Source organism: Accipiter gentilis, chromosome 19, assembly GCF_929443795.1.
Source record: "Accipiter gentilis chromosome 19, bAccGen1.1, whole genome shotgun sequence".
NCBI classification, from domain to species: Eukaryota; Metazoa; Chordata; class Aves; order Accipitriformes; family Accipitridae; genus Astur; species Astur gentilis.
In genome coordinates, this window is record NC_064898.1 from 17,810,610 (window position 1) to 17,834,910 (window position 24,301).

General features: G+C 39.6%; 2 protein-coding genes across 9 annotated transcripts in view; one reads left to right on the forward strand and one right to left on the reverse strand.

The window, feature by feature from the left end:
- The window catches only part of TAF1D (TATA-box binding protein associated factor, RNA polymerase I subunit D), an 815,997-nt gene that overhangs the window by 728,702 nt on the left and 62,994 nt on the right, over positions 1–24,301 (forward strand). The gene's annotated exons all lie outside the window — the stretch shown is intronic.
- FAT3 (FAT atypical cadherin 3) overlaps positions 1–24,301 on the reverse strand; it is a 327,577-nt gene that overhangs the window by 86,351 nt on the left and 216,925 nt on the right. For 5 of the 8 annotated variants that reach the window (XM_049823602.1, XM_049823598.1, XM_049823601.1 and 2 more), the window contains exons 4-7: positions 20,699–21,013; positions 18,557–18,767; positions 18,064–18,132; positions 8,886–9,025 (exon numbers count right to left, since the gene is read on the reverse strand). In XM_049823602.1, coding sequence (XP_049679559.1) covers positions 8,886–9,025; positions 18,064–18,132; positions 18,557–18,767; positions 20,699–21,013 — 735 coding nt within the window. The remainder of the gene's footprint in view (positions 1–8,885; positions 9,026–18,063; positions 18,133–18,556; positions 18,768–20,698; positions 21,014–24,301) is intronic. The other 3 variants (XM_049823603.1, XM_049823600.1, XM_049823605.1) reach the window with 2 other exon arrangements.

Below are 24,301 nucleotides of genomic sequence, written 5' to 3' on the forward strand. Positions count from 1 at the left end.
GGTATTGATCCCTGAAGAATCCTGGATGCTGCTGTTGCTGCCTATTACACCCATTTCAATATATCACAAGCTGACCCTTGTAACTAATAAGAATCACTGTGTTCCAAGGTTTGCCTTTCGAAAGTTATGTGACTATGCAATGTTATGCGCGTGTGGCTCCAATGAGGTTTTGTGTTTTTCACCATTGGAGATTTTTCACCATTTTCACTCCCTGGACAAAATTTGCTTTCCAGACTCTGTATGCTGTAGATTACTTTGGGCAGTGTGGCAGCAAAACACTTGACAAACTACATTAATACTGAAAGACAAAATGCAAAGACTGGCCTCTTTTTCAGTACTGGGGGGGGAAAAAAAAAAAAGTATATCTTTTGCAGAATATGCCCGTGAAAGCACACACCTAATTTTACAGTGAGTGAAATGGAACAATCTTTTTATTCAGACTTTGAAATAAGAAATACTCCAATGAACCGCATGGGAAAAGCCATGCACAAGACTATTCCCTAAGATTAGGAGACTTGACCCATCCTCATGATATTTTCTTTATAGTTCTGAAAAGTACTTGGCTTTTTTTTAAGCAAATATTTTATTACTTTGCTTGATCAGCCCTGTTCAACCATACTTTCTTAACAGAAGTAAAATAGAGTTATACTTTTACTGCAATATTGCACAAACAGATGTTGACCTCAGAGAGAAATGAAACTTTAGATTTCCATGATATGCAGAAGGGTTTGCAGAACACATTACCAGAAAGGAACATGAGCACTTGTAAGCAGCAGTCGTAATGAACTAGCCTGGGAACTGTTTAAAAGACAGCTGAAATAAAATGCTCTGTAAGGTAAATGGCATAGGACTTCAACTGCACATTCCATACAATTTAATTTTCACCAGATTATGGTACGCCAGAGTGAAGCAGGGCAAAGCCTATATTAAGTTATGCTTCAGTCTTGGACAGATAGCAATAAAATTGGGGGGAAATATACATTGCTGGGCCCATAATAATGATGAAGAGTTACTTAGCTTTTTATATTTTTGTTGTTGCTATACAGTACATCAAGGTGTGCTCCTGACCCGACTGAGGAAAAAAAAAACCAAACCCACATCTGAAAAATGTGTGAAGAAATGAGTTGTAACATATAAAAGAAAGCCCGAGGAAAAAATGAAAGACTTCAACTCTACTCTAATGGGACACAGAGCCAGTGCTGAACCAATTTTCTTAGTGTAAGGAAAAGACACTGAAGCAGTATGAGTTGGGGATAATCTGATTTCCAGTGTTTAATGCATAAAGGTGTCTTCTCAAGCAGTTTCGACACCCTCAGTCCTTGCCAGGTACCACTGTAACATGGCTGGATTATTTTACTGGTGCATCATTAACACAGACAACACCACAATTAATTTTACTTTTAGTTAGTGGCCAAAATCTTTGTCATGTATCATTTTAGTTAGTCTAACAGAGAAGTAAGAACTTCTCAAATGGATTAGTTTGAGAATAGCAAGAATGTTTGATTCTGCTGATGCTAGTACAGCACAGTCTACCTTGGAACAAGTAAGCTGCCATGTGAGGGACAGGCTCCTATCTGTGAATTTGTTTTTAACACTGATGTGTGCAAGCTCAAGCTATTCTGCAAGAAAAAGAAAAAAAAAAAAAGTACAGATGCATGCCAATGTGTCTTAAAGGTACTGCTACAGCGGTGACATGCTGTTTTGTTTGCATGGTGTGTGATCACCCCAGTGCTGGGGTTCAATTTCCATTATATCTAATGCATTTTGGGATACTGGCAAATTGGGAAAGCAGAGGAGGGCATAAAGGTTTATCCACCACAAAGCTTGCACCGTGACTGTGCAAGCCACAGCTCTGTGATTTACGCCTTCACTAGACTGCATAAACTAAACAGGGTGGGACTGGATCAGCATCGGAGACCGAGGGTAAGCCATGAAACTATGGAAATTATAGTGTGGATTCACACAGCAGCATTTCTGCCCACTGAAAAAGGTAGAAGATAAGGCCGTGACGCACAGATATGGACCATGATGGTGCTTGGGGAGTGGGAGGCACGGAGAGGGGAAAAGATAAAAAATTGAGGTCCTCATTCACTGTGGTCATCAAACTTACAGGGAGCTATGCACCTAAAATTGCTTTGATAATTTGACAAAAGAACTACTTCTTTTCTTTTTTTCTTTCACTTCATATCTGCTGTAAAACTGATCAAGTGCCTGTTTAAGTGGCAGGCATCTTCCTCCCCAGAGATGACAGTATTTTAATGATTTGTCAAGTGATCCCCATTGAAATACGCATTATTTATTACATACTCTGCATTTCAACAGCCACTTCCATCTGGAGATGGAAGGTGGTGGGTTAGAGATGTAATGAATAAAGAGGTCATTACTGATTCACAATTTCTTCTATTAAAGCAGTTAAGAGTATTTCTAATTTTTGTCAGCTGTCCCTCAAAATCCCCAAGAGTCAACTGTAATTTTAACATTATGGTCTCTCCTTTACTAGAGGGGGCTGGATTTTCCTTGCAGCAAAAGAAAGTTAGATTATATATGGGAATACTGATCATATATAGAGCTCTGTTAAACACACGAGCTATGGAAAAGGAGAAAATGGAACACTTTTATGTTCTTAAAAATGTCATTGTCTTGGGAGCTACTTGAAACAAAGTCAGGTAAAATAAAATGGAACTTAAGTGCAATATTAAATATTAAACCCTCAATCCTTACAACATTTCTTAGGAGCAAGTGACTATTATTATTCCCATCCTTTGCCCAGGAACAACCTGCTTTGCAGCAAGGTTAAATGACTTACCAAAGCCACACAAGAAGTGCAGTGGCAAAGCTGAGGAAGATGTTTTAGGTTTATTTTTGAGCCACCTCCCTTTTATTAGGTTGCCTTAAAATGCCACCCTCCTATGCAGAAGATTTCCTGCTCCAGCAGGATGACTTCTAGTAAGGTGTTACTTAAAAGAGGGGGCAATCTTTTCCTTTAATAACAGACAAATGCTACACTGACATGAACACCAGGCTCATATAAAACCTGATCCTACAAGCATATGTTAAGTTGAGAAAGCCGAATGCCACCAGATCGTTAATATGAGGAAAGTTACTCAAATTCATTTAACGGCTGCCAAACTTAGGCATAAAATCTTGGTACTACTGGCAAATTTCCCATTGACTTCAAAAGCGCCAGCACTCTGCTCCTTGAAGCCTTAAGCTTTAGCCAGCCTGCAGCATGTCTTTCACCCCAAATCAAGTGTTAACCTACTGAAGCAACTCAAAGACTAACAGTGCATGTGTAATTTAATACTTTCTTCATATTTATTTCCAAATGGAAGATATGGCAAGAATGAGCTGTGTTGCATAAATATCATTTATTACTGTGTAGGTGCCTGGGGTGTTAAGCTGTGACAATACCCATTGTGCAAAATCAAAGCCAGGCTTTAAAAGTTTCCCAACGCATCTCCAAAAGGTGACAAATGGAAATGTTTACTATTTGTTTGCTGCTAAGTAGGGATTCCTCTTTGCTGAGGACTGTGCAAGGTTACTGACTAAACCACTTTTCATAGACAAACATTAGCTGCAAGTCTTTCTTCCACGCTCATAAAGCAAACAAGCAGCAAAGCAGTCTCTGCCTGGTTATCCTTGAAAGCTCATATCTTTTCCAGCGCATCACAGGCTTCAGAAAGGCAGGCTTGCTTCCTTTTGCTTCCATTGTGCAGAGCCTAATTTATAGTCCGAAAAGCTCCTCACTATAAAAGATTTGCTTCTCCCTGCTCACTTCCTATTTCCCACAGTTAAAGCAAGTTTCAAATAAAGGATTCACGGGCCTCCAAGCTTACAAATTAGGCAAAGTAGCACTCAGAGCATTAGCAAAGACTTTGTATTCAAAATGGTAAGTGAAAGGCCTAGAGAAATACAATCAAATCAAAGGAGAACAAAACCTAATGCAGGAAGTCTCTCCAAAGCTGTTTTTAATGTTGCCCATCACAAATACCTTTGGTTTAGGCACAAATGTATTTGAGTGAAAACTGGATAAATGCCAGGAGCTGCTTTAGAGACATTTGAAGCTGGAAGAATCTGCTTGGCTAATTGCTTGGTCTGGGCACAGTGTTGTAGTACAACCTATTAAGTGCCTGAATTGCTTAAACTCAGGTTACGCTTTTGTACGGGTTTTGAAAACCTATTTTGATTTAATATTGCTTTCAATAGTGTTACCACACAGCTTTATTTGCTACTTCCTGACAAGTTTTTCTCTCCTCCAAACCCCAACCTTAACATAAAAATGCAAACAGTTTCCCTACCAACCTCAGTGGCCTGTTATTTATAACTTACTGTGCCCCTTGTGTTATGTTAAAATGCAGGGAAAAGTCTTTGTTTCACAGGAAAGGCAGTGCTGAGATCGCTGAATGGGACAGAAAAAACCCCAACAAAACAGGGATGGGTTGGTTCTAGTTTGGAGGAAACGTTCAACTGAGCAAAAGTGAAAAATTGAATGGAAACCTCATGTCTTCTTGTCCATCCAAGAAGAATCCACAGCCCAGAACCTCTTCTGGAAGGCTCTAATGTCTTAGCTACGTTTTGGCCATGGTCCTCTAAGAAGAGCTTTTCCCCATTCTGTTAAAAGAACCACCCCCACTTGGGATGATTGATCAGCCCCTCTGTTAAGAAACAATCTTACAAAGAAAAGGTGTTCTTTGAAAGGTGAGGCCAAGTTTGGTATCCTGAAACTTGCAGCTAAAGGTCAATCCTGAGCTGAAGAATAAATAAAAGTCCAGAACCTTCTGCAAGGAAAGACAGAAAGGGGCAACGAGCAGTAACTTCTGTCGTCTGCTCTTCCAGCCTGGTTGGCTCCAACTGAAGGTATTACAAGTGACCATGTATTGATCTACAAAAACTTTCCAGAGGGAACTGCTTGCTGCTCTCTGAGTGTCCGTGCCACTGGGAAATAGTGAGATGCTTTTACAATAAGTGAAACTGAGGCACTTTTTGCCTCCTAACTTGGAAGCATCAGCCTTCATGGTTTAAAGCATCTTTGTTATAGCTGTTAGGACAATGAGAAATAAGGAGAAGGCAAGAAAATAAGGAAGAAGTAAAACTGTCTTTTTCATATAATACCACAACTCCAGGAGTCTGTTCTTAAAAAAGATAATTATCCTCTAGTACAACATTCTCAATAAAAGTGAAAATTTACCATCACTGAGATGATTGTTCCCCACTGTACTGTACTTCTGTGGGTATTTTAGCAAACTCAACAGTATGCACTGCAAAGAAATAAATAAATGCTATTCCTATGTTGTGCTTGGATGCAAAGGATCTGAGCTGTTCAGTAAAAAAAAGGAGGCTTTGGGATAAACCTGACTGATGACCAAGAGAACCTCTAATGTTACACAGTTGAAGTTAGTCAAAATTGTGGCAGGAGTACGCATTTACATGCCATTATGCCGATTTCTTGCTGGGAGAGTCCTCTCCCCGCTCAAGCAAGGGCTCAAGACCTGTCCCGGCTCTCTCCAGCGCGGGATGCAGAAGGCCCATTCCCTCCCCGAGGCCAACAGCTCCCCTGGCAGCTGCAGGAATCGCATTTCTCAGGGATTTAGAGCCAACGTACGCCTTCAGCCTTTAATAAATTACCGCGTGGCCTTGAGCAATGATGAATTAAGCAAAGGGAAAAAAAACCCAAAAGGTCTCCCTGGCTAAGTCAAGGGACTTAGCCTTCCTAGAAGTTAATCAACATGACAGAAGCTTTATCCCCACACTCCAAATATATAAATCAAACGAGTCAACGTTTCTTCGTCTTTTGCCCCCTCTATCCCTCCCCATCATGGCTGTGCTGCTGGGATGGCTGGGGCTCAGCTGGACGGGCCGCACGGTGAGTGGCAGCGGCTCAACAAGTCCTGGTGCTTTGGTTCTCACTTTGGAGACAGTATTCCTTTTTGAAACCCTGATCGTGCCCAAACCAAATAGGCTTTCAGGTCCAAAGGAAGTTTGTGATTTTTTACTTTTTTTTAACCATTCCTAATGTTCATTTTGCCTCTTTTCATAACAGTGAACCGTTATACAACAGATGTAACTTTTAAATCAAAATGATTTCCTTCCTCTCGTGGTACGGTAGAGAACCATGTGCACAGTAAGGCATGAAGGAAGTGAACAGTTTATTGGAGTTTAAGGCGTGCAGGAGCATTGCTGAAGAAACTTCTCCAAGTCCGTGCCAGGGATCATGTTACCGAAGCAAAAATCTTTGGCATTTTTACGCTGTATTTTACCACCTCCAACTGTGTAATAGACAAAAGTCCAGGAAGAGATAAAGGGAAACAGGTGCGGTGGAATAAAAAGCAAGACTGTTCCATTTGGCATGGTGATGATCAGCTGTTTCATAACAAACCACTTCACTTTGAGGGGGGCTTTATATTACTTTATTGTTATTCGAGGGGATGAATTTATACATTTGCTTTCCACCTGCTTCCTCTTCTACCATATCTTCTTGCAGCTATAGTTAAAAATGCAGGTGGTACTACGTATATGAGACAAAGTACTTACAATGTCATTTTATCAAAACTTAGAACAAGGCCACTGAGAGCCATTAGTAGATGCTTTTTTCACTCTTTCTATGACATATTTAACTTAACCTATCAGTTTGTTTTTTATTATTGTTCTAAAAGGAAATAAAGACATATAAGGTAACCAAAGGCTCCAAAGTACAGTCAAAAATTCAGTATGAAAGTTTTGTAAAAGGGAGAGATAATTAGGCAGGCCATAATCCTGGCAGCTTTGAGATAATGATCACTTTTGAAATCTCTGTTGTGAAGACCAAAAGAAACACATTCTCAGATGTTGTCTGGGCCACAGTTAAATGCTTCAACAGTATCCACACGGAGAGAAGGAGGTGGAGGAAAGAAGGGTCCGTACCCACCAATGATTATCTAATGCTATACTATTGCAATCTTAAATGACTATCTTACATTTTTAAATAGGTCACATCACTGTTACAGAGAATGCTCAGGCTTCTTTTAGAATGCAACAGCTTTACTGAAATATGTTTTTACCATATGTTTTAATTAAAAATGTAGGCTTTTCATCAAAATAGGTTTTGAGGACTGTCATGGGGTCAATTTATTAAATCAAAAGCAGCAAAAACAATAAACATAATATCCATGAGAAGAGAAATTCCTTGTACCCAGCAGGTTTGAAATTCCCTGTGCTTTTTAATATTTGTTTGGCTGAAATGTTAGCAAGAAAAAAAAAAAAGTCATGTTAGGGATTCAAGACTACATTTCTGAAATGTGGACTGAGAGTGTCACCAAGATTAAAAAACAAAGCAAAACAAAAAACTACTCAAGGGCTGAAGAAAATGCTTTATGGAAAGGGAACATAAAGAGGTCAGTCACTCTCCTTCACTTTTCTATCAGAAGACTGGGAGGTGATTTGACTATTCTGAGTAAGTGCCCTCCTGGGGAGAAAATATTGGTTTTTAAAGAGCTCTTTAATCGAGCAGAGAAAGGCATAACAGGGAATACAGGCCAGATATAATCAAGTTAAAAATAAGGGATGTTTTTAGCAGAAATGCAATTTATTACTGAAAACTAACAGGGTAAATAGCAGATTTCCTACCACCTAATTTACTATCAAATGATGTTTTCTTATCAAGAGTGGATTATCAGGAGAAATTATCAGATAGGGATACTTAGAGATTTTAGGGCTGGTTATAAACAGAAATTCAGATTAAGAAAGCAATCAATGATTTAACAGTCTCTTAGGAAAGTTGGTGTTGTGACTCAGTGAATACAGATTTACATCTGAACCATTTGAGCAAAAAGGCAAGGTAAAACAGAAGCATCTGCGTGTGCATGCATATATGTAAATATAAAAAATGTTAAGGCCTTCCTCCTGCATTATAAAGAAGCAGATAACATCACAAACCTATTTTTTTCATTTTCTCTATAAACCACATTTAATCTGGGATTTGAGGATGCACACAGGTGTCCTCTATCAGTATGTATTTTTCCGTATGGGTCAAATAATATTCAGGCTATAGGCACACTTTACTCTTGGGCAGTAATTCAGATGTAGGATTTCAGGCCCTAGTTAATCCGGACCCACAACTGCCCCTCGTATTGAAGGATTTGTTCTTCGGAGTCTCCCTGGTTCCACCTGGACCACAGAGTCTCTGTCACTGTACCATGACCCTGACCATATTCCAGCTCCAGACTGGTTCCCACCAAACAGATACCCAGGCTCTGCGTCAGGGTCTCTCCGACAAGGATGTGTCAGAGCCAGCATTATCCCAGCCCTTCATGTTTATCTGACCTGACTTTTTAATTACTAAAAGGCACTGAGCCTGATAAGCAAGCCTGGTTTTAAGGGGTTCACTGGGGCTGTTCTCCAGAAGACAATGTAATCGCAGGCAGTGACACGAAAGGAGAGATCCCCTGAATTTTAAGTTTCGCCTCTGAACAATTTCTTCTCTCAACAATTGATCCTGTGTCCCACATTTGGGTCTTGGGAGGATGAGAGGTGTAAACTCCATTTAATATAATCAATAGCAATATTCCCCAACAGCACAGAAGCACTATTCTATTTTGGACCATTACAGGGTGGTACAATTGTCAAAATCTAAGCTTCGCCGCCTGTGATAGGGACCTCCTCAGCTGGAGGAAGGCAAATTACTTTCCTGCGAGCACAAATAGGACAAAAGGAGAAATAAGGCTTTGAAACCTTCAACAGCCGATTCTTTACAACCAGATGGAAAGGCTCTGAAAAATATCCCCTCCATTAGTTAACGGTGGTCTCAAAGGATGAGGTTTTATTTTGAACGGCAAAATTATTAATTTTTATAGCATATACGTTCCACTAACAAATTAAAAACTTGCCAAGAAAGGAATGTGATATTCTACCTGAGTCGTGGCAATGTTTGTTCCATCGGTGACCTCCACAGTCATATTATATATTGACCTCTGCTCTGCATCCAAGGGCTTTGCAATGACAATAGTGCCCACTCCCTTCTCCGCGTCGAAAGAACTATCGTAATTCCCTCCTAATTGTTGCACAAAAATACAATTAAATTAGCCATCTTTGGAAAATTTCCATTGAAAATGTTCCTAGAAGTGGGCATATCTCTTTACTGGCATCCATCTTAACGGCTTGCCTTAGCATACACAGTACATCTACTGATACTTCTTTGTTCGTAACTCATTTATATTTCAAAGCACAGTTTGTATATTGGAAAGCAGATATCATTAAAATGCACTGCAAGAAAAAAAATCTAGCAGTATATTTAAGTGAACCATAACTGAGTCTATAAAAAGAATCAAATGGCTATAAGCCCATAAGATGTGTGCCCTTGTAGTTTAGATAATGAACAAGCACAATTATCTTTTTGTGTAAAAATTATTTTAAGAGGGTTTTATACTGCAAATTTTATTTTCAGGAAATTCTCACTGATGCTCGTGGGTGCAAAGACTGTCAACTGAGTCTTTAAAAATTACAATTATAATCAATTTAAAAAATGCAAATAGAGATTTGTTATGTTAATTTCAAGGACAATGATAATTACTGTCAGCAAAGGTTAAATTCTACTAGTCTTTTAGGAATTATTCAAATAGATCTGACAGGATACACATCCTAAATTCCTTTCCATTAAAAAAACCCTCACAAAGCACTGTTCTGAAACTAATATCCCCTTATCCTGTCACACACTGAACAATGCAGCAGTGGGAAAACCCTCCTGAGCCTCAGGTGAAAGAGAAAAAAGGAAAAAGAAAAAAAAAAATCTATTAAAAAGTAAGGGAAAGCCATAAATAATTTCAGATTAAAGGGTTACAGGATTTCTCAGCCATAGCTATAGTTTATAAATTAGAATCACTCATTATGTTCAAAAGTAAAGCACGCACTCCCTGCTGCTAAGCTGCTTCTTACTCACTCATCTATAAAGTGGAATTTATTATGAGATGAGTCTGAAATTTGTGGAGGCTGGGGACAGGGAGAGGTGGAACACAACACTGCTGACAAACGAACTCTTAAGGTATATTCATCACACAGCAAGGCAATGCCACTAGCTACAGTCTCTGACAACCCAGTTCTACAAAGCAGAAAAGGCTTTCAAACCCCACTGGTTATAAAACTTGTGTAAGAGCTGCTCAGACCTCCTGAGATTAGATCCACAGGTAGAAAAACATCCGTTCCATTGACTTAGCTCTCATGCAATATATATAGAGAGATTTATATTCGAATGGCTGGTGTATTATCACAAAATGGCTCTCATTTTAGGGCTGGGGACAGAGGAGCGAAGAGGACAGTCGTCTTTGCTCTACCACCAAGTCTTGCATCTGCATGGTTTGCCGACCAACAACTGGTATTATTCTCAGAAACAGTCATGCATTTAGTGAGAGGAAGAAGGTTTTGGCATTCCAAGAAGTTGAAGATTAGGAGGAATCACATGAAATTGCATCCCCTGAATTCGTTAATGTGAAGAAACCCTCTCTTCTCACTTCTCTCTACCTCTTGCACAGGCTATTGCAAACAAAGTGTAAGTTAGAAGAAGCACTGTCCGTATCTGCCTTGCAGGCCATTCAGGCATGGGGAGAGGAAAGGGGCAGGAGGAATAAGAGCGCGGGTGTCCTAGGCAAAGGAAAGGCAGGATTGGTGAATGTCTGCCCACTGAAATGATCCAAACGTAGTTGTTTGAGATGTGCCATCAGACTTTCCTCTGATGAATATATATATATATGTACATATATACAGCTCTGAGCCTAATAGATGCATTGTGGTTTTCCAGGAAAACCCTGACACTGGATCTACTGTGATTTATAGTGGATAGAAACATTGTGTACTCCCTAACCACCTTCTGCAAGCCCAAACTGCGTATTTTTCTCAATTGATATATATATATAGTTAACACTATTTGACACTAGAAAAAAAAGCATAATTGTCCTTGACATTTAAGCAATAGCAAGGTATTTGGTATTTGGACATTGATCATATCTTCAGTGTTTGATTTTTTTTTTTTAAAGTTAGTCTGGAAGAAAAAGATGCAGTCTCCCAATTAATGTTTTAAATTGATTTACTTGAGAAAAATCATACCATGAAAAACAACTCTGAAAAAAAGCCTCCTTTGAAGAAAAGGGTTTGAGATTCTTGCAAGGAAATCTCTGCTGAAATGAAGCTAGCCTTGGGACAGGAGGCACTTTACAAAGAGAATGTTTCATAACCATGAAAACAAAATGAAAGTCTATACTTCAAGATGCTTAATAACCATCTTAATGAGCAATCAAAAATTATATGCTATCAACTGGCATACACTTCCAAAGGAACCCTGCCTTTAAAACTTCCAAGAAGTAACATGGAAGGATTAGCCATAAATGTTTTAAATACTCTTCCCCTGTTGGCCTAGAGCTAGCGTACAGGGCACTATGTAGTGTATTGCAAATACACTGACTTCTTCAAGACGTTTTCATTAAATGGAGTATATTCTTCCCCTAAAGTAGGAACTGAATCCATCATAGGAGTTTTTTATATGTTGTTCACATCTTCCAAAATGGTCTAGTGACAAACAAATAAATCTTGGTTGCCAGCCACCCCAATCTGGACTACACTTGTAACTAACCAGGCAATGCACTTTATTTTACATTGATTCATTTTCTATTAAACAAGGCAGAAACTGCAACAAACACTGAGACAGACATGGCTCAGAGAACGTCCTGCTGTGAGATTTGTGATTATAATCTCTTTTGGAGTGAAATCCTGATGTATTCCAGATTCAGTCTGGTACATTTTAACAGACCGTGGTCAGGTGAAGAACCACTCAGATGGCTGAACATCTGGGAGTATTACCTGAGATACTGGGTCCTGCCTCTCCTCGGGAGTACTAGACACAGTCTGGAAATGCTTTGTACTGCTCCTGACCTTCATATACCCTAAACCAGGTCTTCGTATGTTGAATGCTTCTGAAGTTGCTCTTAAGCACTGAAGAATCATTAATGATTAGGTATAAACGCTAAACTCTTAGAGTCTTACAGCTGTGTTAAGTCTATGCAAGGTCTGCTACGAAGCACCCAACACGATTATCTTTGACAGACGGGTGCTGGAGGGACACAGAGAGAGAGAATGTTCTTGTGTAAAACCAAACAGGACTCTTCTCTTAAAAACTCCTGCAATTGAACTGTTCTGGGAACTCCACGTGAAACCACTTCCTTCCGAAGGTGCTCGTGTTGACGTTGGAGGGCTGAGCCCGTAGGAGGTGACAGTTGAGAAGGTGTCAGCTTCACACATTTCTGGGGTACTTGAGGCTGCTTTTCGAAAGCATGCTGCTGGGTAACTACCAACCCTTTTGAAGCGAGCTCATCTGCAGTGCTGTAAGCTCCCGCAGTATCAGTTTTACCAATGTTACTGTCGGCCATTTAACATTTTCTTTGATCACAATCTTAGGATGAAAGGGGACTAAGGATGATGAAATTTTGTTCAGCTGCTCAGTTTTATTAATGTGAATTTTTATTACTTATTCCATTTTCCAACATATGGCACAAGCTTTCCTTTTTATTGTCTACGAAAACCTGCTTTCAGATACAAGATATGTAGAAGCTGTCTTTGCTAATGTGCTTGCAATTGCATTAGGAAAGAAATATTTCAAATGAAGATAATACATTGTGAGTTCCTCAGGCACTTTGGGAAAATCAAAAATAAAGAAGACAAGATGACTGAACTGGCAAGTTGACTAGACAGGTTGTCCTGAGAAAGCATTTTAACACTGAATGACCTCAGAGAGATGTGGATTAGCCATTGTTTGTAATACCATTGCAGGCTACGACATAATGCTGATACATCTTCAATACAGATTTAAGACCTCCCTTAAAATACTCTGATTAAACGGAAGCACTTAGAGTGGGATTTCATGAAAAGTCCACATCTACTTGCAACGCCATCTTTAGATGAGAAGACTTATCATGTTAGGATGACATAAATTCATCCAGAAAATGCTTTGTCTCTCTAATTGACTGTTAAGATTCCTGAAGACATCTAGCACAGAAAATCTGTGCCAATTTTAACTTTGGACACCTAAAGTTAAGTGAGATTATTTCCACCCTTACTTTCTTGAGATTGATCTTAATGCTCTTGCATAAGCCCTGGAAGCATTATATTTCTACAACTAGGAATTTTTTTTTTTATGTTATCTGAAAGCATGTTATAGTTTATATAGGATTTTCCAATATAACTCTACCCAATTCCAGCTGTTATCAAACTCAGGACGGCTGTAGAAACAGCCTCTGGTACAAAAGATCTTATTAGTTGGCCCTCACTCCAGCTTCGTGAGACCTTTCTAGAGCAGCCCTAACTTTCAGTTTAAGAGATGCTCTATTATGGTCAAGGAGATCTCAAGAAATTGAACAGAGACACCTCTGAGCCAACAGACTATGGGTTGTGTTCTTGGTATAGAGTAGCCTTGGTTACATTTTCTGGCTGAATCTGGAGTGTTACCTTCGTTCTTAGCTTGTTTCTTGGCTTCATAGTCACTACGAACGTATTTTTCTTCTGAAAAAAGTCCCGTATGCTTTGGAAAGAATTAATTCTCCTTTTAACAAAAAAGATAGATTAAAACCAAAACCAAACACTGAACCTTACATGACTAACAGGAGATGATCTTCTGATGTAAAGCTTACCACTCATATGGTGCAATGGAAAGGCCAAGGAAAACTTCCTGAACTGTTTAAAGAGGTTTCTAGAGGTCAGCTAGAGAATTTGCCTAAAGCAAGATAAAACGCAGAACTTGCATTCCCACAGAATGTGGGCTCTGCATCTCCATCCCTTTTGAATTTCAGTGTTGTTTTTTTTTTATTTTCAAGCACATTCTGCCTGTATTTTGACTATTGCATTTGCTGCAAGCAATGAATATTTTTTCATAGTGCTCTTCCTAGATGCGATTCCTTTTTGGGAAGACAATGAGCCTCCCTATGTTCCTATCAGCTGCTGATACGCAGTTTAAGATGGGATTATGCTGCTATGAGAAATTATTTTCTCCTCTGAGAAGAAAACAGGTCAGCAAATCTGGAGGACTTGTAGGCAAATGAATCCCACGTGAGGGCCTTTTCCCCTCTTTTCCAGTGGAACGGTCCAGAATAGCGGGATTGCATATGCATCTCAGAAATATCTGATGACTGTGGAGAATCAGACTTGTTCAGTCTTTGATGCAAAGATGGATCACACTGAACTCTGGGAGGACATCCCCAAATCAAATACAGCTAAAACCTGGCAAGAGTCTTCCTTCACTGGTAAATAGCAAAGTACATACATGCTCCATGTTCAAACTTAACGAAGCCAGGATATACTGAGATCCTCACACAAGTCTCATTTGGCCTACCATGCCATGATGGACAAGTGGAGAAGAACAGAAATACAGGAGATGATCTAATTTAGAGAATAGTGCTCAAAACCACATTTTCTCAGGGCAGAGAAGATTCTTACTTGTCTTGTCCCAAACTAAACTAACAACACCAAGGATAGGGATGATAAATTAGGCCAATTGCTACAATTCTCACATTGCTCAGAGCAGACAATCAGAGGAAAATGCAGAAAATTATCACCCTGAAACTCAAAAGTGAGTCTGAAGTGCCACTATTTTCAGGAAAAGAAGCAAAGCCAAAATTTCCAATTTTTCTGTTTTCAAAAAAGATTAAATAAACTTAGCAACTGTCTTGAGAAATACAAATTCAACTACAGGCTTTTGCTAATCATAAGATCATAAATATTAGTAACATGACATGCAAATATTTATTCTTTTATGTACTATATCATGTTAAGGAGAAGAAAATAATGGAGACTGAATTTTCAGATAAAACTATTTTAAGGAGAGTCAAAGCCTTGGGTTTGCTGCTAAGAAGCTGAAGGTAAGGGCATAAAAAAGCAGAAAAGAAATCAGAAAGCTATTTTAGATAGTTCTCAGGGAAGATAATTCAAAGGAGGCTAGGGAGCTACATGTTTTCGACATTAATGAAAATTTGCAGCACTGTGAATTAAAAGGACAATTAATTAAAATTAATAGATATTAAAATTATTGCCATTAAGCACCCTTGATAAAAAGTTCTGTCGTGCTTTTAAAGTTTGGCTGCTCTTATAAAGGCATAGGCTGGGGGAAGAAGGAAAGATAGAGAGAGGCCTGTTTGGAAAATCACAGAGATGTTGTGCAACATGCTACTTAAGCGAAAACTAGCACCATGCAACTTAGCTCCAGTGTCAAAGTAGTCATCACACCATTCCCACCACTAACAAAAGAAGAGACAGAGAGGGCTCGCTTTACCTGGGAGAGATAAAGATCTCTGACTTATTTTGGAGTTTGCATCAAAAATTAGTTTCTTATAAATGACAGAATAAATTTAACACAACTGAAACAACCTTCACATTGTGAGATCTGCATGAACTGAGAATGGCGTTGAATGCAGTCTGAAAACAGAAACCAGGTATGACATCGCAACCATTCCCAATTAAACAAACAAACAAATAAACAAACAGATCTGTATCCCATTCCTCTCTAGTCCATGGAGGGAAGATGATGTCCCTGCCTGCAAGGCACCTTCCTCTCTTGGAGCTGATTAACTCAAGAACTTAAACACTTACTTAAAGTGTATATAATTTAGGCACAAATTAGATGCTCAAGTTAGGCAGACAGCGTAGCCATTCATCTGCCCTCCCTCCATTTTTTTAGCTGGGAGAAAGTGCATGTTATGCATTTAAAAAGAGGTCCTCTGGAATTCCAATGCCCATTTAGTTTGAAAAGGTCATAAACATAAAGGTCAAGCTGCAAACTCTATATTAAACCATGCCTCTACATAAGCCTTCAGGGCTTTTGTTGATGTTACTATCAACTGTGCACCAAGGTTCAAAATCACAAAATACCAGATGGAGCAGGTTCAAGTCTAGGTTTTACAGCAGCACAGAAACTATCTCTTGCATCAGCAGTCCCATACAGCTTTCCATACGTGACAACTAACTTCTCCTAATAACCCATGCCTTTCATTGGGCTTTTCAGCACTTAGACCTCAATGTTCCCCCAAAAGAAAAGTATCAACATCTTTTTTTTCCACATGATGATATTGAGGAACTAGGAGAAAAAGTGTTTTTTGATAGTGACACTGACTAAAGGGCAGGAAAGATAATGTAAATATACAGTGCTCTGTATATAAACCTCTCAGGGTGGGTTTTGTCTTTGCAACTTGTATGCAGAGCATCTGGAACAACAGGGTCTTCTGCATGCCTGGGATTGTTGGCTATTCCTATTGCAGAAATGGGTGCTGTTGCTAGTGCTATTATTTGTAACAGCAGTAATATTTAATGACAACATCCATATGGTAACAGTAGTGAACTGGATGGTCAGGGTCACTGATTTCTCATTAAGTCTAGGGAAGCTCTGTCTCCATGACCCTCTGCAGTGATGCAGCATCTTGCAGCATCAGGAGCTACAGCCTATAGGGAAACCATTAGAGTTGTTTAAATAGCAAAAATCTTCTAAAGAATTTGAACTATTTTAGCCATAAAGGTCACATTAAATGACAAATTGAAGGCTTAAATTTCATAATGCTCTCCCTATCATCTCTGTTTGGTAGGCAAAAATGAAATATTATTATAAGATGTTGTTTGATTGCAAATAACTCTAATAATGTAAAAGAATGCAGCAGAAGAGCAGGGGCTTCTCTTAGTGCTTAACACAGGCAGCATTTTAATAAGAATTGGTGAATTCACCAAGGAAAGGACCAAAAGGCTGTGAAAGGCAGAGGAGTCCAGCAAAAGGTTCAAATGGGAAAAAAGTGGCAATAACATAAATAAAGATGGATTTCTCCCAGTAGGAAAGTTAGGGTCAGTGAGGAAGAGAAAGGGAGTGTAAACAATAGCTAATAAATTGCATGTAGCATACCAAAACAACCAAGGGAATGGGAGGAAAACTGTAGGGAACGTGTACTGTCCTTCCCCAGGGGCTAGCAGGAACCCCAGAACGTGATAACAGATTTGGGTTTGATTTCAACGTGGTTGTCACATCAAAAACCGTGCTACAAATTCAAAGAGGAAATGTTGCTGCTTCTGTCTTTCATCTGCACAAATTGGCAATAAAAGGTGGGTGAGAACGACTCTGACAGACCCTTTCTCTTGTGGTCCTTGTCCTTCCTGTTGGCTAAACCCATCCACAAATAGCTACGCTGAAATGACAGCCAGGCTCAATCCCTGTAAATAAAGACTGCTGATGCACCCTTTCCACTAAGTCTGTGGCAAAGGCTTTTTGTTTCTCTAATCTTTCATACAGCATTTGCTTTATAACCCTTCATTTAAATAACACCACTTTGTGCAGACACAGTGTTTTACACCCAAAGGTATACAAACATTATGTACAAGTACCTGCAAATATTAAGTAGCACAGTAACTTTGCAGGGTCGTCATGCTGCTGGGGAACATCTCTTTTTGTAGATGTTAAACGAGTTATTTTAAATGATATAACTGAATCAGCAGCAGAAGCAGGGAGGAAATGCTTAGGAACCTTGACTCCTGTTTCTCCATTGCAACTACGTGAGACCCTCTCTACGCCTTGTCTTTTTGGCAGCTGCATCCTTAGTGGCATTTCCCTGCGATTTTAAGACCATTACTTCTATGGCTTCTCCTCCTCTTTGCTAAGGATATTTCTCCTTCCTTATTTTTATAACCAATTTTATGTAAGGCAATTTTGTGGTTGAAATCTCACATCAAAACACATTTCTTTTTCAGCTTGCATTCAAGACAAACTTTTGGTGGCTCCATTTGTAACCCATATGTTGATGCATCCCATTCTGTTTCACAGTTAAATGGATGGCACTGGACTGTGAAAAGTTTGAATTAATTATTTGTGATCAACTGCGGAAAATCCGTGAATAAAATGATAATAATTGGACACAAATACGGTAAAAGCTGTCATAGAAAGAAACGCAGCACATCCATGTGTCGCATTGCATCCTGTCACAGGCATTTATGAAAAATGTAATATAAATTGTCTCAAAGAACTTGCAAAAATAAAAGGCAGCCTGGATAGTTGTATTTTAGCAAATGTGTTTGCACTAAGGGTACCTTCTGTTGAACAGTTCTGCCCACAAGCTGTCTGTAGAATATAGAACATCTCTCGAGCATGCTTGCCACCTTGAAGCAGGGCAGTCGGAAGCAGAAAAAAAAGAACAGAATGCAGAAAAAAAGGTGAAGAAAGAGAGAAATGAGGGACAGCAAGTCTAAGTACCATAAATACATTTAGAAATGAGATTAGCAAAGTATGACAATAGAATTTAAATGACAGACAACATTAAGATTGCAGTAAATAACATAGTATGAAAAAAACAATTCAGCCATACAGCGCTCTTTTTTCAGCTTAGCTAAAGAGTCATAACAAAAGCAGGAATATTATTATTATTGTTATTGCTATATTAAAATAGCATTTTCATTTCAGCATTACAAAAGTGGGTTCAATTTGGGGGGGACAGTTTGTAGTTAGTTTTCTTGCTCTCAGAACCACACATCCATATGCTTTGCTTCTGAATCGTCCTTCTCACACCACTGGCTCCCAACTTACCGACAATATCAAACCAGAGAGGAATGTTAGATGGTTGCACAGAGACCACCCCGACTATTTCTGTCACTTTATCGCTTTCCATGATGGTGAAGTTGTAAAAGGGTTCATCAAAAGTCAGGGGCACGGGCGAGGGCGCAGGTTTTTTTATCCACTCAATATGGAGGCGTGCTGTTGAAGATTTTTGGGGCCGACCATTGTCCACTGCTTTTATCTGGCAGGTACAAAGAAGAGAGGACTCAGACTGAGCATCCCAGCTTGGCAGTTCAGACCTAATTCTATCGCATGATGATGACTGCTTGGAAAATGGCCATTGTAATCCTCTATGTAAAATCCCATGAAAAAAGAGGAAGATAAGCTCTTATTTCTCAGTTCTCATTTTTTTTCCATTACACTGACTTTTCACTGAAAAGACTGATTTTAAACTGACATGTTTTGTTTTAGAAATGCTGGTGCAAGGCCTCCTGGAGATGCAATTCAAGTGCTCCCCCCACAGATCCTCCTCTCCAGAACCAGCTTCCCTCTCCAATTTCATCTTCCACCCAGTTCCCCTTGCAGCAAAGCTGAGAGCTTTATAATGACCCTGTGGGACATTGTGCACTTGCAAAACGTGCTCACCCAGACCATGTTTGATTGCGTTTAAATGGCATCTGTATTGCAGATAAAACTGGTATTCCTCATATTGCCTTCTTCAAGATCTTTAATTGAGTTAAATAAGTTTGAGATCATTTCCCCCATTCTCCAAAATAAATATAGTTTAAAATTTTGCTATATTTATTTTCCTTGCTTTCTCCTCTCTGTCATGTTCGTTAAGAATTGCCCAGCTTGGTGCTAATTCTTCTTACTATAATGTCCTCTAGAGGGATGGATAGACTTGATATTTGCCTGGCAGGGTTTATGGTTTTAGCACAGCAAAGGCAAGATAGGAAAGGGAGAATGTAGGTCACAAAATGGGTGCTTTAGTGAATAACATCAGTGTCAATTAAAGGGTTTTTCTTTTAAAACTAAAGGAAATGTTTCTGGCTATATAGGATCACTGGTGTAAATATGTTGTTACTATGCTTGTTAAAAATGGGAAATATTTTCCTGAAATACCATACCCTATTTCTTTCTCTGGAAATGTGTTAAGTGGGTTTGGTGCTAACACTCGCCACCCTGCTCCATTCAAGGCGGGCAGGCCTTTAGTGAAAAGACGCTGAGGGTGTGACGAGCAGTGTCTGGGTAGAAAACCTTCAGCTGTTGCATTGTGATAAGGGCCAGATCCCAGACGTGACTTCCAGCTCTGCACAGGGAAAGGTGGTCACTCGGCCAGAGGGTGCTCTATTCTGATTACTAGGTATTTCTCAATATTTTGATATTCATTAATTTTCTTGTCCCAGTTTCCAACCCTACAAAGGTATCCCAACAGAGACCCGCTACTGTAAGTGACATTGTTTCCTTTACTATGGGCCAGAACGTGGACATCTGACTTTTTTTTTGTCAACTCCTTAACTACAACTTATTGGCTTATTGCTGTAGATGAAGAGTGCACATTCAAGTCTTACATTGCTTTATATCAACACCATCACCTTCTATTCTTTCTTTCTTTGATCTTGTCTATATGGTTGGAGTTCTGGCAAAAGTATTTTAACTGAGATTTCTTTTAACTGAAATTGCTGCCATACTTACGCTCTTTAATGTGGTGAGAAGGGTACTACAACACAGTACGCAGTACTCCTCCTCCCTGAAGCCCCCTAAGTTGGACAGTACAAAGACCTTTCCATGAGGGCAAGCAATTGTGTCTACACAAAAGGTGACTAACCGTTTGTAGCTGTATCTGCCCAGTTCAACATGATACAGCTTTGCGAGCAGACAAGCCCTTAGTCTTCATTTCTGTGTATTCAAGGGAACGACTTACGCCAACAATTTGCAAGTTGACTGAACAGTCCAAGAATAGTTCACTGCATGCAATAGCATAAACACTCTCTCACACTCAATTTTTTGGCAGGAGTTGTATCTGAATACTAGATTTCTTAATATACTCAGATCTTACATACAGGTCATACATTAAACACAGTCACATATCACTCTTCATACAGAAGGGCCTTTTTCTAAAGAAAAAGTCAGTCAAATCACGGGTTTGTATGTCGATGGAAAAGCACTTACTGTTAAGATGTCATAGCTCCCTGCTGTGAACTGCTTCCTGGAAGAAACCATCCCTGTTTTGGGATCAATAAAAAATTTCCCATCATCGTTTCCATCCACAATGCTGTATGAGATTTCTGCATTAGGGCCTTCGTCTTTATCAAAAGCAAAAGCTCTGTAGATTGGCTCCCCTCTTTTCTTACGGTCCCTCTCTGGCAGCTTGATCTGATAGACTTTCTCCGGAAACTGAGGTTTATTATCATTCTCATCCAGAACCTGGACCACCACCCAAACGGAGGACTGCTTGGGAGATGTGCCCCCATCTGAGACGGTTACCTGGAAAACAACAGCACTAGAGGTTACTCTGAATAGGTACAGTGGGACTTCATAAACTGGAAGAAAACATGAAACATAAGCAAACACCCATCCCTCCCCAAACAAAAACTGCAGTTCACAAAATCTTCTGTGTACACAAGATATGCTCACTATAAACATGCTCAGTGCCTAACTCGGATATGCCCACAATGGCAATACAGGAATTCAGAAGACTTTTTACTTTTGAGATGAACGTGGAACGGGGAACCTCCAGCCTAGGAATCTATTTCTCAAAACATAAAATCCTGTTATCTTAAATGCTGCAAGTTTATGCCAGAAGAGAGAACTGGAATTAAGCCATTATGCAGGATCCCTGCTTTTTTGCAAACATATTTTAAAGTTTTTTCAGTCATGCAACGAATTTGAAAGATACATTTCTTCTTAAATCGTAAAAGAATCTCTGTCACTTTTTTCCCATTAATTATTTGGAATTTCTTAAACAACAAAAGGATTTCTGTCAGTTCTTTTCATTCATTACCTGAGATGTGACAGCTCATTAATTCCAAAACTGCTTTATATGATTGTAAGGGGCACAGAGAGGCAGGTAGCAAAAAATTTATGCTGCATTGTATAAAGAGCATACTGCGCTGCCAGAAACACGTAAGAAATAAAATCTTTGAGACAAAAGTTAATTAGTAATTTAGCTGAAACTTTAACAGAATTACTAATCATTTTCAGTCTGAAACACTGTGAAAATGAAATGATCCAAGATCAACAAGCACTCAAGAGATTTAATAATATGCCTTCAAAATGTAATCAATATGTTTCAAAATTCTCCCTCAATATTTCGATTGCAGTTTTTTAAAGAGAAAGAAATAAGGCAGAAACTTATTTCTGTTTGCATGAAGTTCAAATTTCACTTTCAGCTACATATGCGAACATGCCAATTCCCACAGTAGCAATTTTTGATGATAGTGATCCAAGATATTACATACCCTTCCCTACTTATAGCGATCATTGCACATTAATTGCTTTGCTGGTTAACTCCTCAATGCTTTATTTTTCCGTAATTTTTTCTGTGTTCCCTTGCAAATCATACAGTCCTGATGTCCAATCCTTAGGGAAAGCAAAATTTTCTGGGAATAATGTCCCTTGCCATTGTCCCCTCCTTGCGACAAGAAGCCTAAACATAGCGTAATCCAGATTTAGTTATTAAGATCAGCAGAGAAACCACAACATTTTCTATGATAAAGCTAAAAGACCTTTTCCATTTCCTGTACTTATACCTTTAAAAACTGATGCAGCGGAAGGGAGAAGACTGACAGCCTTAGGAACCGAAAACCTTTATTTACAGACAAATAAATGGTATGGCAATATATAGTGGCAATGTAAACCCCCCCAAATCAGCCCATAACTCACTGGAAGAGGGGACCCTATCCTCCCAACAACACATATCAGCCTCAGGCTTCTCTCTCCTAAGACTGTCACCAGGGTTGGCAATTAGCACTTGCTGGGATCCCCGCCTCGTGCTGGGGATGACTGTCTGCTGAGAGCCGGACGGGGACCATCGCCGTCCTGCAAAGCCACCAACGCACCATCTGTCAGTCCCCACCAAGGGGGCGCGGGGACGGGACCCGCGGCTCATTACCAGCGTACTCAGCCATCCAGTTCCCACCCGCTACACTTTCCAAAATAGCATTTATAACGCCGAAAAGCTGCACACGCGGCTGCGAATCCGCCTTTCCACCCGGTGAGAGAGACACTGCCGGGGACCTCAGCCTCCCCACTTCACCGTGCCGGGAGAACCTCAGAGCTTCTGCAGCAAACAAAAAGCCAATTCTGCCAATTCGCCTATTACAGGCTTTCAGCAATAAACAACTTTTGCCCCACTTGGAGGCTGATCCCCTCTATTTCTGTTCTAGGCCGGTGCAACTGGCCAAGCTCTAGGCAAGAGCACAGGTTAACAAAGAATAAACTTTTTCAGGATTTCTGCTGACTCCACAGATAAAATGATCAATGATGCCAGGCAGATCAAGCTGTAGTGCACAGGAACAATTGGAGACCTGCTTATTTAAATGCTCCTCAAAAATACCAGCAAAAAGCTTTTTTTTGGTGTAATGTTCTTAATGCATAGAAAATACTAGCAAGATTCAGGAAACTTGTTTTCTGAACAGAACATCACTCAGCTTTTTTTTTTTTTTTTTTTTTAAAAAAAGACATTTTCTTCAACCTGATAGCAGTTATCTACAAAAAAGGTGGTGGTGGTGGTGAGATTTTAAAAAGTTTACAACTAATGATGATAATAAAATCTCTGAAAAACACAGTGGTAAAAACAGTCAAGTGACTATGATGAAAAACCTACTTAAGTCAAGAGACTGCTCAAGAAGCGAAGCTGTCCTCCTGTCTTACCAATACACGGTCTCACAGTTTGTTAGGTTACTGCTGAAATTCTGACTAACATGGTGGTGTGGCAGTAAATACGTGCATGCGTTTGTTTGTTTTTGTAAGGCCAAACTTGTGGGAAATCCGTTCAATCACAGAAAAGTTGCACTGAAAATATTTGCTGACAGCTAATTGAAAATAGTAATGGATATAACACGAAATGCCAGCTAATTAACAGAAATTAACATAGAAGGCCTGAAGTTAGTCAATTCTACTCTGTCTAAAACTTTATGTCCCCAGAGAGGAAAATGTTATGTACCAGTTAAGCCTTTTTCTCTGGGTGACACTCAAAACTTTTCAAAATGACAGGTTCCAGCTCGGCTCAAAGAGCTCTGAGTGCCAGACATGGGAGCTGAAGTGTGAGTTAAAGCTCTCTCTTTGCAGGCATGTAAATTAATTAATTAAGCCGCCCTCACACCAGCGATGTGATTATTTCCCTAACTGTAAATCCGTGCCCTGGCTGACCCCTCTTTTCTGCTCCATCAGCCTGACCCCAGCCTGGCTGTTCAGGTTGCAGCTATAAGCAGGGTAAAAGAGCTGCAAAAATTTCCTCTGCTGCTACAGAAAAAAAACCTCCACAGCAACACATTAGAACAAAAATAACAAATTGGTGCTAGTTCAAAATTGTTCCCAGACAAAAATGGTGAGGACCGGAGAGGTTGTTCAGTGCACAGCTCTGCAAATACTGTTTCCATCAAGACACTGAATCACACCAGCACTTAGGGGCCCCTCTAACCAAGGCAATTTTGATTCAAACATTGCCACAGTTCCCAGCAAAGTCCTTAAACAGCTGGAAATTACAGTGAAAAGTAACCAGGAGGGGAGGGAGGTTGGGACGTTTGTAGGACAAAGACACAAAAGCTATTT